This window comes from Propithecus coquereli, unplaced genomic scaffold (assembly GCF_000956105.1).
Source record: "Propithecus coquereli isolate 6110/MARCELLA unplaced genomic scaffold, Pcoq_1.0 Scaffold126, whole genome shotgun sequence".
Classification (NCBI taxonomy): domain Eukaryota; kingdom Metazoa; phylum Chordata; class Mammalia; order Primates; family Indriidae; genus Propithecus; species Propithecus coquereli.
The window spans coordinates 2871730-2890465 of NW_012136747.1; the positions used below are offsets into that span (position 1 = coordinate 2871730).

Genomic DNA, 18736 nt, shown 5'->3' on the forward strand with positions numbered 1-18736 from the left:
TAGCTGAACTATAAAGATATATGCTTACTCAGACGTCGTTGCCTTCTTCACTTCAGCTGATATTAATAGTACTACTAAAATTAACTTGAATTTAAGATGCCTTCTCCACTGAAAATTGTAGCACTAGACATGATCTTCACTATAAGGTAATTCTTTTATGGTTCTTCTCTCAACAGCTTTGAAAAGTCCAGCTGCATTTCATGAGCAGAGAAGGAGTTTGGAGCGGGCCAGGGTAAGACACCTTTCTTCTCCCAGGACTCCGAAAGAGCATTTTCAGAGCTCACTGAATTGCTGGTTATATTTCCTTCCAGTCTAGCAGGACTCTAGGGTCAGCCCTGGCCTCACAGTTCTAAATGGAAACTTCATACCTAACCTCAGCCATCTCCCATGGTGATTATATGGAACATGATTGAAACGAAGTTGCTCCTTTAGTACATTTAAGGATATGGAGTGATTACCTGATCCTCCTTCCCTGAACCTTGCTTTGGAGATCCCGGGTATTTTCACATCTTCAATTCCACTTCACCTCTTGTAGATGTTAGGACATGAACATCAGCCATGGGAAAGCTTCCTGAGTCCAGGGCTGCACGCCCACACCTCTGTAAGACCAGGAAACCTCCCTGGTCTCTGTCTGTCCAGAGCAGCCAGTGTCCACTTGGCCCTTGTGGAAAGCAGAAGCTGGCCTGCATGCCAAGCCCAGGTTTCCTGCTGCAGCACCTTACTTGTGTCCCCATCCCACTCTCGGTTTCAGTTCCCCCGGGGCCCCTGGGGAATATTCTGCTGCTTACTGTGGGCAGAGATGAGGAAGTTGCCAAAAGTTGCTTCCCCCTCCCACCCCCTTTACTTTTTTCCTTTACATTAAGTCAAGGAAAAAGAACCCCTACAAAGGGAGGACCATGGGCCATGGCTTCTGGAAGACCCACAATTCTTTTAGAGACTTGGAAATATTTACTTCCTAGACTTTTGTTACTTTCTTCTAGTTTTTTCCCTCCAGAAAATCACGATTACTTCTTAGAGTGAGTGGGAAGAATGAGGTCATGGGCACTGGGAACCAAAGCAGTAAGGAGTAGCAGCAGGGGGAGAGGAGTGGCACTGCCCACGCCCCTACCCGGTCAGGAGACTCGGCACCGTTTCCTTGACTGCTTCTCGCATAGGAAAGCAGCAAATGAGAACAAATTAGAACAGTTACTGTTTTATCGAGTGCTTTTATGTGTGAGATCATATCTGTTTTTTATTTATCCTCACATTAACTCTTATGAATTAGGTGTTATCATCCTCATTTTGTAGATGCAGCTGAGAGGTTAACTAACTTGTTCAGCAAAGTGGCAAAGCTGAGACTCAAACCCTGGTCTGTGGCTTTTTTTTTTTTTTTTTTTTTTTTGAGACAGAGTCTCACTGTGTTGCCCGGGCTAGAGTGCCGTGGCGTCAGCCTAGCTCACAGCAACCTCAAACTCCTGGGCTCAAGCGATCCTCCTGCCTCAGCCTCCCGAGTAGCTGGGACTACAGGCATGCGACACCATGCCCGGCTAATTTTTTCTATATATTTTTAGTTGTCCAATTAATTTCTTTCTAATTTTAGTAGAGACAGGGTCTCGCTCTGGCTCAGGCTGGTTTCGAACTCCTGAGCTCAAACAATCTGCCCGCCTCGGCCTCCCAGAGAGCTAGGATTACAGGCATGAGCCACCGCGCCCGGCCTTAAGCAAAATAATTTTTATTTCCTAACACATGGTAACCATATACATCCAATATGTACTTATTTTGCACATCTGTTCACAAATGACTTCTAAATCCCAATAACTGCTTTCATATTTAAGCATGTACTAAGAATTATCTTAGTTGATATATGAAAAATGAATATATTGCATAGGTTATAGCAGAATTTGCTTTAGTTAATTCTGAAAATTTAAAGCTTTGAAAAACTGCTACATTTGCATCTCATACTTCCAGATGAATAAGATACAGTAATATCAGCTTGTATTCCTGAGATATCTCTTTTGTTCTTCCAGTGATGGAACCAGTCACCTACATCTGCTGGTGCTGTGTAGACAGCTTCACATGGTGGTAGAAGAGCAGCCACGGTGGATTTGGCAGTGTCAGGGTCACACTTAGAAGGGCTCTCAGACACTCTTGTATTCCCACAGCTGATTCCTTGCTCTCCCATGGTCATGAATGTTTTTAATGATATCAGTTGCAAAGTCCTTGTCTTTAAATTCTGCACTGAAAGCAAACTAGTTCTCTGGTTTTCTGTCAGGAACTTTGTACCTTCTAAACCAGCCCATAGTAGCTTCTAGGTAGCCAGGTTTCAGCCATTTGACATCTTTAACATGTTTACTATTTGTTATAAAGGATACAACTCAGGAACAGCCAGTTAGAAGAGATTCATGGGTATGTGGGAAGGGGCGAAGGGCTTCCATGCCCTCTCTGGGTGGTGTGCCACCCTCTTAGCACCTCCATGCATTCACCAATGCAGAACCTGCTCCGGATATTTTCTTAATCTTTGCTGTATTCTGCCTCAGCCTTGGCCATTGTTCAGAGCTTCAGATGGTTTAGAAAACATGCCTCCCTTTGATGTCTATGAAGACCTGCAGTACGAGACAACCTGCTCTACCATTCTCTGCAGCACCTGAGGCAAGACCTCTGCCTACTGCAGATGGGGTGATAGACCCAGAGCCCACAGGCGCTTTAAACCATCTCTTAGAGAGGTCAGCGCACTCCCCTCCCCACTCCTGGGCTGGCACAGAGCTGCCCAGCCAGAGCACCGAGGCAGCAGATGGCCAGGGCAAGGACCACCATTGACCTTTGCTAGATATATTAATAATATGCTCTGATACTTCGTTTCTTACTATGCTTTATCTTACCCTGTACTGTCCTATTCTGTGCTGGTCTTGACTCACCAATGTTCTGTGGTTTGAAAACTGCTGGTACAAAGAGCATAGGCTCTGGAGTCAGATCTGGGGTCACATACATATTATAATTAGCCCCAGGCAGTGGGGTGAGTCTGTGACTTTTGAGGGAATGGGTTAGTTTGCCCAGAGTCTAATAAATGCAGAAATGAGGACATTGGACTTTGAGGAACTAGAGCTATGACCCCATGTATCAAAATTAGTATTCCAGTCGGCAGCCACTCTAAATGAATGGAAAATGTTCATGAGATCACACAGTGCTGAATTTTTTGAAACAGGATATAAAATTATATTCAGTATGATTACATCTCTGCAAAGTTAAACTTATCCTCTGCATGGGAGAATGACTAGAAACAAATACCCCAAATTACAGTGGATAATTAGAATTTTTTATTGTTTTCTAATTTTCTAAATTTTCTTCAATAAACGTATATTACTTTTTTTTTTTTTTTTTTAAGAGATGTGGTCTCACTGTGTTGCCCAGGCTGGAGTGCAGTGGTATGATCACAGCTCACTGTAACCTCAAACTTCTGGGCTCAGGTGATATTTATCCTCCCGCCTCAGCCTCCTAAGTAGCTGAGACTACAGGCTTGCACCACCATGCCCTGCTAATTTTTTAAATTTTTTTGTAGAGATGGGGTCTCACTATGTTGCCCAGGCTGGTCTTGAACTCCTGGCCTTAAGTAATCACCTCATCTTGGCCTCCCAAAGTTCTGGGCTTACAGATGTGAGTCACTGCACCCAGCCCATATATTGCTTTTATGATAGTAAAAGTAATAGTTTTTTTAATGGATACAGTAGTAGTCCAGCCTCAGAGAGACAAATGCTCTTGAAGGATGGAGCACTTGGCAGGTGCAATCGGAAGTTGATGTGGCCTCCCCTGGCCTCAGAACCCTGCAGTCACCAAATTGAGGTCACGGGGGCTGCAGAGATAATCAGCAGCAGCTACTATGGCCAAGGCTGCTTTCTGGGACTGTCCATGCCATAAGCTTGTGCCCTGGATTTGAGAATTTCTTGTTGTGTTTTTTCTATAGACAGAGGACTATTTGAAACGGAAGATTCGTTCCAGACCTGAGAGATCGGAACTCGTCAGGATGCACATTTTGGAAGGTGTGTGAGATTGGAAATGCTTCTCATCTAAACCCTGTTCTCACCGTGTGCTCACTGCTGCACCACCCACTTCCTTCCTGTCTCCTTCTTGCTTCTCACTCCCACTTCTGTCGGTAGCGGGTGAGCCAGAGTCCTAGCACAATAAGACAACTGTGCTGTGGTGGCCACCACTGGTTTAGAGCAATTCCCAAGAAGCACAGTCACATTCTCTTGGGTTGGCTTGACGTGTTCTCCTGGGTCTCATCATCCTTTGGTGTGAAATCGCTTCTCTCTGCCAGGGCATATCCCTGCTCTCCTCCAAAATCTGCTTTTAAAATGCATTCATTTTCTTTTTTATATTCATTCATTCATTGATTCACTTGGCATTTACTTGAGCACCTGTGACAAACAATGCCCTCTTCGTCTAAGAGCGTCCTAGATGTACCCCACCTGCCCCCAACCACATACATTTTCACATTTTTAGTGAAGGAGAAGTTTTGGTTCCTGGAAGCAGCATATCTACTTTCGGTTTGTTTAGTTTCGAGCCGTCTTTAGGGCTGGAAGGGAATTTTTATTCGGAACCCCACATTTTGCAGATAAAGACACTGAAAGGCAGAACAGAGAGGTGAATTGCCCAGTAACCCAGCAAGTCTGAGGGAAAGCGGAGACTATTGCATCAGGTGGTGCTCCTTCAGCTCTGCAGCTGCACCTCAGAAAGTCCTCTCAGCCCACCCGTGCCCGGGCACAATTGTGTGTGACCATGTGCTGCCCATAGCAGGGGCCCTTCTTTTGTTCTTATGAAACTTCAGACCAGGCCCCTTCTCTGCCCAGGGTGTGCTTTCTATTCTGACAGTCTCTGCTCCTGTCCAGGAGGAAGGAGAGCTGCTCTGGGGTTCCCAGGGCAGAACCAGGTCCACTCATACGTCTTCCTGCACCCCATTCTTTCCCATGGACAGAAACCTCAGCCGAGCCTTCCCTCCAGGCCAAGCAGCTGAAGCTGAAGAGAGCCAGGCTAGCCGACGACCTCAATGAGAAGATTGCACAGAGGCCTGGCCCCATGGAGCTAGTGGAGAAGAACATCCTGCCTGTGGAGTCTAGCCTGAAGGAAGCCATCATTGGTGAGGGGCCCAGCCACCCTGTGTGGGCTGCAGCCAGGATGCAGGAGGGGAGGGAATACCGTGACTACAGCAGGATTGGGCTGGGACTCTTGGCTTCTTGCTCTTAGACTTCCTGCCTAGCCGTGAGAGAACCAAGGCGCAGAGTTTGAGGGCCTGATAAGCAGGTTGTGTTAGCTTGGGACGGTGCCAACTGCCTCAGGGATCAGGGACATACAATAATAAATAACTGAATAAATAACAGAAAGGTCTCTGTTCACTTTCCATCTTTATAAATTCAGGGACTTACTCCTCTTTCACAGTGTAGGTAGATGTCATGATCAATAGTATGAACGCGCAGAGATGCCAGGAATTAGAAATCTGTACCTTACTATTTATTTTTGTTGCTGAAATCTCTTCTTAGTGCCCAGCCTATTCCACAGATATTAATATTTCACTCAACAAATATTGATGGACCCAGGAGGGATGCTAGGATCACAGCCCCACAGAGCAGACCATGTTCCTCCATCCTCATGGAGCTCACGCCTAGGAGCAGATCCAGGCAGGTGAATAGGCAGCAGATGTGCTGGAGGGAGCACAGGATGCTCTAGGCACACAGGAGGGTCTCCCAACCCAGCCTCAGCAGTGGGGAGTGCAGCTTTCAGAGGAGATGACGGGCAGGCCTGGGACTGAAGGATGATTAGGAATTAGCCAAAGTGTGTGCGTGGGTGGGGCGTGAGAGGAGAGGACAGTGCTCCAGGCAGGGAGAGCAGCCTGGGACCTGGTGAGAACGTACTGGAAGGAATAGTGTCAAGACAGTTGGGGAGACGTGAGCAGTCCAGGATGTGCAGGCCTCTGGTGCCATGCTCAGGAGTTCCGACTTGATACCCTTAGTGTAAGGGAATAAAAACCCTGTTTTCTCTTGGCTCTCACACTCAGCGCAGTGCTCCAGCACTTCTGGTATTGGTGTTCTGGCTTGGGATTTTCCTACACACCAAGGAATTCTCTGGTGGACACCTACTGAGCATCCTCTAATTCAGTTCAGTTCTGACACTGTCCACCTGGACATGGTGTCAGATCACACAGGCTAAAGGCTCAGTCCCACAAGACTGCCCCTACTTCAGACACCAGTTGCAAGTGTCAGGTTGTGACCTGCATTTCTGACCAACCAGCTATAAATCAGGGTTCCCACAACTCCTCCTTGGGTTCAATAATTTGCTAGGATGGCTCACAGAACTCAGGGAAACACTTTACTTACATTGACTGGGTTATCATAAAGGATATTACAAAGGATACAGATGAACAGTCAGATGAAGCGATGGGTGGGGTGTGTACCACCCTCCTGTTGCCTCTGTGTGTACAGCAACCCCAAAGCTCATTAAATCTTGTTCATGGGTTTTTACAGAACTTGATCTCCAGGACCCCACATCCCCTGCCCTGCCTTTCCTGCAGGTTGATGGGGGGCGGGGTGCTGAAAGTCCTAGTCCCCTAGTCCTCTAATTGCTTGGTCTTTCTGGTGTCTGGCCCAATCCTTGGACTACCTAGGCCTCCCTCCCACCCAAGTCACCTCATTAGCATAAGCTCAGGTGTTATAGACAGGGGCTTATGAATAACAAAAGATTCTCCTGTCCTTAAGGAAATTCCATGGGTTTTAGTTGCTCTATGATAGGAACTGGGAGAAAAAAAACAAATATATTTCTTATTATACCACACTTAGATTTTGGTGACAGTTGGTACAGACGTATTTTCTTCACTGCAGTAGGCCCAAAACCTGATCCCTGACAAGACTGCACGTGCCTGCCTCCCCCAAGGTAGCTATGCCTTCAGAGAAAGAGGCTCAAGGTTCCCACAGTAACGCATTTTATAATAGCTCTGGGGAGGACAAGAGAGGGGAACCACTGGGGCAGACCCCCAGGCCTTGATCAAGGGAGACTGGTAGTTTCTAGGGCCCCATCTGCATTACAGCCACCCTGCTGGAAGCTGGCACACCCTGGGCCCCGAAGAGCCCTTTCCCCATTTTGGTGTGTAGCCCTTATAATTTCAGTGGCATCCACCCTGCCTCATCTCAGTGTTTTTCTCCCCATATTCTGTTCCTCAGCGGCCCCTAGCTACAGGCCAGCATACAAGCCAAGACATATCTGGACTCTGCAGCCAGCTACAGTCTGGTAAACATTTGCCAAGAGTTGGCAATGTGCCAGGCCCTGTGTGCAGTCCTAAAATCACAAAGATGAATAAAATATGACTCGTGCCCTCAGGGAATTCACCTTGGCCTGATGTGAGAAGACTGATGTATAAACAAGTGATTTCTGAGTCTGGTTCCTGGTCAGATGGCAGTGCTGAGTAGGAAGGCCATGGCTCCGTGACATCGCAGCTGAGTCACCTCCTTGTGGAACTGTTTGTAGGATCACACGCAGTGATGGATTTTAAGGGCCCAGCACAGCCCTCGGTGCCCAGAGGCTCATGTAGTGGTTGCTGCCGTCATCAGCAATAACACTCTTTCCAGACCAAGTGACAACTGCTGTATGGACAGAGTATAACTGGGGGTGTGTGCATCAGTGCAGGGGGAGCTCGGCAGAGGGACTTCTCTCAGGGATGAGGATAAGTGGTGGTGGCCAGGGAGGCACCCACACATGATATAGCACATCTGGGGGCAACCTGGAGGTTGGATCAGTGTTTGCCAAGTGGAGAAGTACAGAGGGACATTCCAGGCAGAGGGAGCAGCATGGCCAGTGGCCTGGTGGAACACAGCTTATTTGAGGAGTCTGGCGCTGACAGTGAGGTGGAGGTTTGGCCCAGATAGGAGGAGAGGGAGACGGAGGGAAGGCAGAGGGCAGCGGGAGGCTGCTGAGAATGGGGCTGGCAGGGGCCTGGAGTCTTCTCCCCACACTCAAGCCCACTTAGATGTGCTCACACGCACACCCCTTTCCTCCAGGCTGCTCATAATTATCTTCCAGATCAAGCCCTCTCCTCCAGGAAGTCTTCCCTGAGTCTCTCCTCCACATACCCTTAGCTCAGTGCTGTGTTTCCCTCCAGCAGAGCATTTACTCTGCTCCAAGGGGGCTGGACGATAAACTCCCAGAGGGCAGGGACCCTGTCAAGGACCATGCTGGGCCCTTTTTATCTGTCACCGGATGTGATCCTGCACACAGTCCCACACGGAGGTGACTCAGCTGCAGCGTCACAGGGCCATGGCCTTCCTGCTCAGCAGCACTGGTATCAGTGGAGTGCTGACCACAGTGGAGAGAGAAACGGACTCTGTCGTGACTCTGGCCTGCACCGACCCTGAATCTTCCCAGTACGGCCAGCAGCTTCCTTGGGTTGGACCAGTCAGGGTGGGAGCTGCAGCTCTCCATCCTGGATCACCATCATCAGTGCCAGCCACCATGTGGCTGCTGTCCCACGGCAGGCACCCGTGCTGGCAGTTAGAGATTGGCATGAAAGATACATGGCCAGCAAGGGCCATGCCTTCTGCGCATTGCATGCTTGCCATTGCATGCTTGCCCCTGTAAGGACAGATGAGAGGACAGAGGAGCAAGCCCAGCCATGGACACTCGCTCCTGGCTCTGTTGCCACAGTTGCCCAGTAAGGGAGGAGCTCAGGAGTGTCCTTCCTGGGTCCCAAGGGAGGAGACAGCCTCAGGTCCTGGCCCTGAAGAGGAAGAGCTGCCGCGAGAGTTACCGCCTGGACAAACCCAGCCTAAGCAGTTGACCTTTGTTCCTCTTGCTTATCTGGGGACTTCCCACACGGCACACCTCCCAGGCTTGGCCGGCAGCTCACCTCTGCCTTTGCCACTGCCTCAGTTCCTCCTGCTCAGAGCCTGCCACACCTGCCTCTTCCTGTGACAGTGCTGAGGTGGTGGTCGTGACTTGATTCTTGAAATGCCTTTGTTGCCTCTGTTCCGGTCTTTCCTTCCCTCTGCAGCCTGGGAGTCCCATGCGGGGACCCCGTAGAGCAGAAGCCCTGGGCTGTGCCCTCCGCCCCTGCCTCTGCCCCCAGCCAGCCCCAGGAAGACACCCTCACACAGCCCTCCTGGGGCTTGGCTGTGGGTCAGGCCAGGGCAGCCATGGGCAGCAGGATGTTTCCTTCTCGTGCCCCTGTTGCCCAGGTATTGGGTCTCTGGGAGTGGCTGGCCCCTAAAGTAGGTCACCACACTTGTGCTGATTCTCTTCCACCTGTGGGGGCCTGCAGCCCTTTCCTGGGATGCCCTCCACCCACAGCCTCACAGCCAGGCTCCTTGGCCTGTTCTGGCCTCTGGAGAAGCCAGCTGCTCTCACGTGGCTGTCACTCAAGCTCCCGAGATCCCTCACCAGCAGATTCAGAGCCCTCATTTCATGGTCTGTAAGCATCAGGGGAAAGAAGAGAGTTTTGTGTAGCCACAGGATGAAGATAAATATCTCTAACAGCAGGGAAACAGATGAAGTGGAAAGGCTGCCTGGGTCTCCCAGGGAGGAGGAGCAGGCTGGAAGAAGAGAGAGAGGAACTTGACTTTGAAGGCTAAACTCAGTATAGAGTTAAAAGGAAGTGGTTAAAAATGAGGCCTTTCCTCAGCCCAAGGGAGCACTCTGATGGTCACAGGGGCCTTTCTGGCCTCTGGTGCAGGGTCATGATGACGACTTTTCCTAGAGTTCTTTTGAAGCAAAAAAGCAGGCTGGCTGCTAGTCTCCCTTGGCCTGTCTACCTCTCGGGGCATGGGGGCTGAGGGCCAGGCACTTTGCTGAGACAGCCTCTGGCCAGTCAGCAAGGCCTTTCTTTCTTCCCTGCTACCTGTGCACTGGGGCTGGAGGTGGAGTCTCATGCTGGCTTTGGGTTTCAGTGGGCCAGGTGAATTATCCGAAAGTAGCGGACAACTCTTCCTTCGATGAGGACAGCAGTGATGCCTTATCCCCTGAGCAGCCTGCCAGCCATGAGTCCCAGGGTTCAGTGCCGTCACCCCTGGAGGCCCGAGTCAGCGAACCACTGCCCAGTGCCACCTCTGTATCCCCCACTCAGGTGAGCTTGCCCACTTCTAGAAGCCTCCCTAAGGTCGCTGGGGCTACCCAGAATAAGATCTGTCTCCCGGGCCACGCAGTGACTCCTCCGCTGGCACAGGGAAGCCAGGGGCACGTTGCCTTAGTAGTGCAGGTTCTGGCTGCCCAAGCTTCCGTGGTTCCCAGTGGGGAGGCAGGAGATGTGGGCAGTGGGCCCGCTCTCCAGCAGCCCCGGGTCCTAGGTAGAGGGTGCTGGCTAAGGCTGCCCTGCAGTTAGATTTGCAAACTTCCCTCACCAAGCCCTGTTTTCATTCATTCAGAGCGGCCTCCCTGGGGTTGCTCCTCTCATCTCTTGATCTCTGCCTTCTGAGGAGGGGCTGCCACCACCTCTTCCTGTGCAGGGCCCCTGGCTCCTAGCAGGGGCAGCTGGGCACACTCCACCTGGAGGTAGTCGGTGTCCTCACTTCCCCTCACCCCTCTCCCCTCTCAGGTTGTTTCTCAACTCCCGATGGGGCCGGATTCCGGAGAAATGCTCTTCCTAGCAGAGCAGCCTCCTCTGCCTCCCCCACCTCTGCTGCCTCCCAGCCTCACCAACGGAACCACGGTCCCCACTGCCAAGCCCACCCCAACACTCATTAAGGTACAGTCCTGCCAGCGATCATGTCCTCTCCTCCCCTGTGCCCCTCGGAGTCCTGCTGTGGCGTCATCCCAGCTGTGAGGACAGCTGCAGGGGTGGGGTGCGTATCTTCTCCTACCATCTGTCGAGACACTGGCTGTCATGCTCATAGCCACTGTTTATTGAGCACAGTGTGCCAGGCCCTAGCCTAACGCTTTGTAGGTGCTCATTCCTGCCCTCATCCACGAAGACATTCCCACACATTACCCTGGACAACCGCCTGAGGCAGCCCTGTGCTACACATGAGGAAACTGAGAAGTAAAGTGACATGCCCAAAGTCAGACAGCTGGCACCATTGGGTGTTTGTTTTTATTCTCTTCTTCCAAGCTTTCCTCAAAGGCCTGACCTGAAGTACCTGAAGGTGGCAGGGGTTGCTGTCATTGGTGTGGGGGACACTGTGCTGTGCACTGCTGGCCTCATGTGCACAAAGGTGTTCGATACTACGTTTAGCAGCACCAAAAGCTAATGCCAGGCCCTCCTCGCCCTGCAGAACCGCCTGGCCTCCGAGATCTCTGGGACCCAAGTCCTGCACTTCCACCTGGCCCACACCTCCACAGCATGCTTCATCCTGTCCTCTCCGCTCTGTCCTATATTCTTCTCTAGGCTTCCTCCCCACAGATCCCGTGCCTGGCTTGGCAACCCATGGCCATCCAGGACCATCTGTGGCTCCTGTCTTCTCTCTGTGAGCCTCAGGAGAGACGGACAGCTCACAGCCTGGGAGCAGTGTGATTCTCGTGCTCTGGCCTTAGCTGAGCCTTCGCTGTGGCTCTGGGGGCTGGCTGCCTGTCCATCTTCTGGAGCTCCCTGGCACTGTCCTATGGTGACATCATCCCCAGTCCCACCTCCGTCTGCACGTGACTGCGTGTCATCTCTGCGGAGGCCATCAGTACCCTGCCCGTGTCAGAAAGTCACTGTGGCTTCTCTGTCACTGTCTCCTCCCCTGAGCCCAGGGGAGCAGGAAGTAGCCTCTCCTAGACCACCTGTGCCCTCGATGTCATCTGTGCACCAGGATGTTGCCTCATTGGTTGGCACGTCTCTTGCGTCTACAACCTCTTCCTCATGTCCTCAGATGTCACAGCTTCCCCAGAATTCCTCCCTCCAATGTGCTGCTTGTCACACTCCTGCTGCCTTCCTTTGACCACCACATGTTTGAAAGAATCACCTGTATGTGTTCTGTCTACACTTCTCTTTTCTGTTTTATGCCTCAGCCTTTGTGGGTTGGCTCCAGTGCCACCAGGGGACTGAAACATGTTCTTCAAGGGTCCCTAATCCAAACCCACCTTCACTGCCTTCCCCTCCTGACAGCATCTGCCTCCTCACCCGGCACCCTGGAGTGCTCCCCACCCAGCTCCCAGGGCTTTCCTCTCTTTGGCCACTGCACTTCCCCTGCTCCCTTTCCTCTTCCTGGGAAGGGGGTGTGCCCTGGGGTCTGCCCTCCTGTTTCGTTCCTCCCTGCGGTTCCTCCATTCCTCAGCCTGTGCTCAGGGTCCTCCCTGCAGCTCAACAGACCTGTCCTTTCTCCACATTTCCTGGCAAGACCAGAACCTCTTCCTGACTTCACGAACCTTAACTCCTCACCTGCCACACGTTCACACTGCCTGTTCTCCCTCATTTTGGCACCCGTTGCTGTCTGGTTGAGACCCCGTCTGACCCCTGCATCATGTCTCTCCTCTGCCTGCCATTCTCTACCCAGAAACTTCCAGACTCTCCACTGTCCCTCTCTGGCACTCCCCTGCTAATTCTTGCCCCTCGTCCAACTCATCCTTCTCTGCCCCAAGGACAGCACCCCCAAAGCATGGCCTACTGGCCCTTCTTGGTTGGTCCGGGTCTTCTGACCCTCCATGTCTAGCAGCTGTACCAGCTGCGAGTCTTTGGGGCACAAGCGGGAGCTTTTGGAGTCCTGGGTTGGATCAAGATCAAAATCATCATATCACCTTGGGCAAGTAACTTCTCTGAACCTGTTTCCTCATTTTTAAGTAGACATGACAGTTCCTGCCTAGGCAGGATTGGTGAGAGGCTTGCGTGGCGCAGTCTGTAAAGTGCCTGGTCTGGCCTGGCCCGGCCCATGCTCCGTCAGCCAGTTGTGTTTTACCTCCTCGTGGTGTTCACACTCTGCTCAGGGTCATGGTGATGTCTGTGCCTGTACATTCAGTTGATTTATTCTCTAGGCTGGAAGCTTGTTTAAGACAGGGCCTGGGCAAAGCCCCTCTCTATTATCCCAGCCCCCTCCCTGGCACACTTCCAGGCACCAGAGGGGCCTCTGCTTTTGGTGGAGAGCACAGTCCAGAGGGGAAGAGTGGAAGTGGGCAAAATGCGTGATGGTGCCTTCTTGGAAGCCATGCAGGTGCGGGGAGGGCTGCTAGCCCCACCCCGGGAAGCCTGAGGCTACCCTCTGATGGCACCGTCTCCTGTGCCCTCAGCAAAGCCAACCCAAGTCTGCCAGTGAGAAGTCACAGCGCAGCAAGAAGGCCAAGGAGCTGAAGCCAAAGGTGAAGAAGCTCAAGTATCACCAGTACATCCCCCCGGACCAAAAGCAGGACAAGGGGGCCCCGCCCATGGACTCCTCCTATGCCAAGATCCTGCAGCAGCAGCAGCTCTTCCTCCAGCTGCAGATCCTCAACCAGCAGCAGCAGCAGCACTACAACTACCAGACCATCCTGCCTGCCCCGCCAAAGTAGGAGCCTTCCCTCCCTGTGCACCGTCCCCTGCCTGCCCGTAGCTGCCCCAAGACAGGCACATGCCAGTCTTAAGAACCCCAGGTCTTAAAAGACTCTTGGGTCTGGATCCTACAGAGTGGTCCCCAGGCAGGACTTCTCTGGCCTGCGTGCAGGGCACTTGCCCATGTCCATCTGTACCCAAACCTGCAGCCCAGGCGGCAACCAAGGCTGATGCTTGATGGGTGCCCATTTCTGCCTTTTCTGCTTTTCAGGTCGGCAGGTGAGGTTCTGGGAAGCAGTGGGGCCCCCACAGTGCGTAGCCTCACCACTACCAATAGCAGCTCCAGCTCGGGCGCCCCTGGGCCCAGTGCATTGGCACGTCAGAACAGCACCTCAATGACTGGCAAGCCAGGAGCCCTGCCGGCCAACCTGGATGACATGAAGGTAGGTGGCTGCCCCCTTCCCACACAAAGATTTGAGCCACTGCCAGTCTGGCCTCTCCCACAGGGGCTGTTTGGGTGCTGGTTTTTAAGCGGGGAAGGCAGCCAGCCCAGGGCCCACCATCATGGAAGGCAGCGCAGGGCTCTGGGCTCTGGTCTCCACCAGACAGGGGCACCTTGGAACCTGCTCCAAGGCCTGCTTGGCTGTGGTCATAGCAACACTGGCCTCATGGTAGTTGCTATCATTAGTGACACAGCCAGTGTCTGTCTAGGGCCATGGGATGGACCAAGCAGTGATCTCTCTCTTACCTTCCCTGACCTCTGTGCTGCAGTGTGAGGAACAGGGATTGGTCCCCCTTGAGAATGAACAAGCTGAGGCTGACAGAAAGAGGAGCTTGCCCAAGGCCACAGACCTGGTCAGTGGTAGACAGCGCCCTCTTTGCACCTGGCCAGTTAATGTCAGCTGAACCTGCTGGTCAGATGCCGTGTCTGCCAAGGAGAGAGTGGCCTGTGCTCAGAGGTGCGGGCTTGGCTTGTGTCCTCAGGCCTTAGTGGACCATGCCCAGTGCCTCACTTGTTTTCTCTGCCTCAGTCAGAAGATGGAATGGACCAAATTCTTCCTCGAGAACTTGTCCTCTGAACCAGGCTGACCCCTCCTGCATCATGATCCAGGTCGCAGCAAGACACAGCACTCATGGAGGCTGCTGGGCACAGGCTTCAGAGTCCATCTGCCCTGGGTTTAAATCCTAGCCCAGCCACTCACTAGCTCTGTGATCTTGAAAAAGTGACTTTACTTTCATGAGCTGTTTTCTCATCTGTAAAATTCGGTCCATTCAATTAAATGTTTAGTGGGCACTAGGCGTTGTGCTGGGGACTGGGGACAGCTGTGAGCACAATGTACCCAGACCCTGTTGCCTGCAGAGGTAGGGGTGCATTTTCACCAGGCCCGTGCTGGAGTGAGGACAGTGAAAGGGAGGATGCAAGGTGGGGATTCCATGAGGGTGGGGGGATCTCGCCCTCCAGGGCTGTTGGAGGAATAGGGGAGTTGATGCATCTAAAGTGGCAAATGGAGCTGGGCACAGTGGCGCACACCAATAATCCCAGCACTTTGGGAGGCTGAGGCAGGAGGATCGCTTGAGGCCAGGAGTTCGAGACCAGCCTGAGCATTGTAGTGAGACCCCTGTCTCTAATAAAAAAAGTGGCCAGTGGAGCCTAGACAGACGAGGCCCAACTTGTAAAATGCTCGTCCTTCCCAGCCTCCCGAGACTGTCCTCCTACCTGGACCCAATTCCTTTTGTCCAGCTGCCCCTGGTCTCCCTGCTGCTCTGACTCTTTAACCCTTGCAGGTGGCAGAACTGAAGCAGGAGCTGAAGTTGCGGTCACTGCCCGTGTCAGGCACCAAGACAGAGCTGATTGAGCGCCTGCGTGCCTACCAAGACCAAATCAGCCCTGCCCCAGGAGGCCCCAAAGCCCCTGCCACCACCTCTATCCTGCCCAAGGCTGGCGAGGTGGTGGTAGCCTTCCCGGCGGCCCGACTGAGCACAGGGCCAGCCCTGGTGGCAGCAGGCCTGGCCCCAACCGAGGTGGTGGTGGCCACGGTGACCAGCAATGGAGTGGTGAAATTTGGCAGCACGGGCTCCACACCTCCCGTGTCTCCCACCCCCTCAGAGCGCTCACTGCTTAGCACGGGTGACGAGAACTCCACCCCTGGGGACACCTTTGGTGAGATGGTGACGTCACCCCTGACACAGCTCACCCTGCAGGCCTCTCCGCTGCAGATCCTTGTGAAAGAGGAGGGCCCCCGGGCTGGGTCCTGCTGCCTGAGCCCGGGGGGGCGGGCGGAGCTGGAGGGTCGCGACAAGGACCAGATGCTGCAGGAGAAGGACAAGCAGATCGAGGAGCTGACCCGCATGCTCCGGCAGAAGCAGCAGCTGGTGGAGCGGCTCAGGCTGCAGCTAGAGCAGGAGAAGCGGGCCCAGCAGCCTGCCTCCGCCCCCACCCCGGCCCCTCTCTGCGCCCCAGTGAAGCAGGAGAACAGCTTCTCCAGCTGCCAGCTGAGCAGACAGCCCCTGGGCCCTGCTCACCCCTTCAGCCCCAGCCTGGCGGCCTCCACCACCAACCACATAGACACTTGTGCGCCGGTCCCCGGGCCCCCGGCCGTGGTGGTGAAACAGGAAGCTGTGCTGCCCGAGCCCGAGCCAGCCCCTGCCCCCCAGCTTCTGCTGAGCTCACAGGGCCCCAGCCTCATCACGGGGGTCACACCTCCCACCCTCATCACTGACTCTACAGGGACCCACCTTGTCCTCGCTGTGACCAATAAGAATGCAGACAGCCCTGGCCTGTCCAGTGGGAGCCCCCAGCAGGTACTTGGGCTGCAGGGCGGGGAGCAGGGCAGGGCCCAGAGGGTGGGAAGATCCTTCTCATGGCCCTTCATGTGCACCAGGCATCCTCGCATGCTGGGTATTTTATGTTTGCTTCATTTAATCTTCCCTTTAACCCTCCGAACTGAGAGATCACCACCCCATCTCACCAAGAGGGCTACTGAGACTTAGGAAAGTTAAAGACTTTGCCTAAGACCCCTCTGGCCAGGAGGGTGGAGCCGTCAGGGAGCTGCCCACTTCTCTGGCCATTGATACCAGAATGTTCCTGCACCCTAGCAGCAGGGCCCCTGAGCAGCCCCCAGCCAGGCTGGGAGCCTCCCACAGCACTGCTCCATGGGGTGGGGAGGGCACAGGTGACAGCCAGAGAGGTGCCCTGCCCTGGGGAGAGGCTGTGGGATTGGCTGTCTGGCCCAGGATCCAGCTCAGGGTCCTCCCTTCAGAGGGCAGTTATACGGCACCAAGGCGTCAGCAACAGCTGGCTCCCTCACAGCCAAGACCAGGGGTGAGGCTGCTCTTAGGCTGTATATAGCCTCAGCCCTGCAGAGTGTGGAGCTGGAGAGGACAGTGACAAGAACCAGATATCTCAGGATGGGAGGCAGAAATCTCAAGGAGTGATCAGCACAGAGCTCCCCTCTCTCCTCAAACCCCAGGCATTCAGTCACCCCCTTAAGGATTAGGGGGTCAGGGCCCCCCATCCTATGTCCTTTCTTTCCCAGTGGCTTCCATTAAGAGCTCCCTGAAAGCTGGTGCAGCTAGCAAAGCTGGCCTGGCCAAGAAGGCAGCACCTCCTGCCTTGCCTTCCTGGGGTGTAAGGGTGCCTGGGTCCTGTGTCCCCTGCCCCTGCCAAGGCAGGTGTGCAGCCACCGATCCTCTCCCTGTTCTGTCCAGCCCTCATCCCAGCCTGGCTCTCCAGCCTCCGGCCCACCCACCCAGATGGACCTGGAGCACCCGCTGCGGCCCCTCTTTGGGACCCCCACTTCTCTGCTGAAGAAGGAGCCACCTGGCTATGAGGAAGCCGTGAACCAGCAGCCCAAACAGCAGGTGAGGAAGGTGGCCTGGGCGTGGCCAGGGTGGGTGGCTGCCCTAGGCTGTCAGGCTGTGGCTCCCTCGGTCCCACCTCATTGGGGTCAAAGAGACCTTGGGGAGCGGGCCATTAGGGGCCAGGGCATGAGAGCCTGGCCTGATGGAGTGAGTCTGGGCTTTGGGAGTCTGAGCACAGCCCATGGGCACAGTGGGTCCAGCTGCCCACTCTGCAGTGGAGGGAGAGGTCTTGGTCTGAGGCCAGGCTGGGGCCTCCCGTTCATGATTTTCATCTTGTTTCTCTTTTTGTGCCACAGGAAAATGGCTCCTCAAGCCAGCAGATGGACGACCTGTTTGACATTCTTATTCAGAGTGGAGGTAACCCGAGCCCCGCTGCCTTCCTAACCACCTTCTCTGTTCATAGGTCTCTTGAGCCCTAGGTTGGTTAATTTGTTTTTGTTTATTTCTTGAACTTCAGCGAGTGAGAGGCCTTGTCAGCCACTGTGCATACAGCAGTGACAGAGCAGCCCCTGTCTCCAAGGCCTGGGGAGAGGGAGGACATGCCGTGAGGCCTCCATTGCTCTGGGCTGCTTACCCTCGGAGAACTCTCTGTCACAGAGCTCCCTGTCTAGCTGGGGAGGTAGACAGCAAAAAAATGAGTGAATTATATGCCGTGTCAGAAGGCAGAAGCATTAGGAAAAAATTGCAGGGGAGGCAGAACGGTGTTGGGAGCTCAAGGGGAGGCCTTGCTGAGAAGGAGGCGAGGTGGGTAGCCATGCGCGGTGTCCCTGGGGAAGGCCACCAGTGCAGGCCTCAGGAAAGTGAGTGTTCTAGGACCAGAGAGTGAGGGAAGAGGGAGGAGGGGAACAAGGCAGAGGTCAAGAGTGGATCATGTGGGACCTCCTGGGTACCAGGACAGGGGACTTTGGCTCAATAGCTGGGAAGCCGTCCCACAGCTTTGAGCAGAGTGGCCTGGTCTGCTCAAGGGCAGAAGCCCGGAGCCTGGCGGGGCAGCGGTGAGGTGGGAGGAGGGCTGGAGTCTGGGCGTGAGAGCCAGTTTGATGGATTAGATGTGGGGGGAGAGGGGGAGCAGCCAGGGATGACTCTAAGGGCCACGGCCTGAGGTCCCAGTCAAGCTGGGGGCAGGGCTTGTGTGGAGACACGGTGGCACAGCCTCAGATGCGTTCACGCACGTCAGGAGTCATTGGAGTGAAGGATTCATGAGTCAGTGACGTTTGGGAGAGAGGTCTGGGCTGGGGAGTTGTCGCGTCTAGGTTGGCAGTTGGAGCTGCGAGGGCATCCAGGGCATGGGTGGAGGAGCAAAGGACAGGAGGGGGACATGCAGGTACAGCTGAGTAGTGGGCACAGCGTGATGTCCTGGAAGCCAAGGACAGTCACAGCAGTGAGTGACAAGTTAGGGGAGCGAGCGTGTGGCGGTTGCCGCAGAAGGCTGCCTGTGTGGAGCTCTCTGGAAGGTTTCCCTGTACAGGGGAGCAAGGAAACAGGCCG

The 18736-nt window shown here is 54.0% G+C and overlaps 1 protein-coding gene across 2 annotated transcripts in view; it reads left to right on the forward strand.

Moving 5' to 3' along the window:
• The window catches only part of MKL1 (megakaryoblastic leukemia (translocation) 1), a 182671-nt gene that overhangs the window by 159490 nt on the left and 4445 nt on the right, over positions 1-18736 (forward strand). For both annotated transcript variants that reach the window (XM_012638086.1, XM_012638085.1), the window contains exons 4-13: positions 177-232; positions 3938-4013; positions 4949-5110; positions 9900-10075; positions 10544-10693; positions 13150-13403; positions 13659-13830; positions 15173-16189; positions 17096-17248; positions 17545-17605. In XM_012638086.1, coding sequence (XP_012493540.1) covers positions 177-232; positions 3938-4013; positions 4949-5110; positions 9900-10075; positions 10544-10693; positions 13150-13403; positions 13659-13830; positions 15173-16189; positions 17096-17248; positions 17545-17605 — 2277 coding nt within the window. The remainder of the gene's footprint in view (positions 1-176; positions 233-3937; positions 4014-4948; positions 5111-9899; positions 10076-10543; positions 10694-13149; positions 13404-13658; positions 13831-15172; positions 16190-17095; positions 17249-17544; positions 17606-18736) is intronic.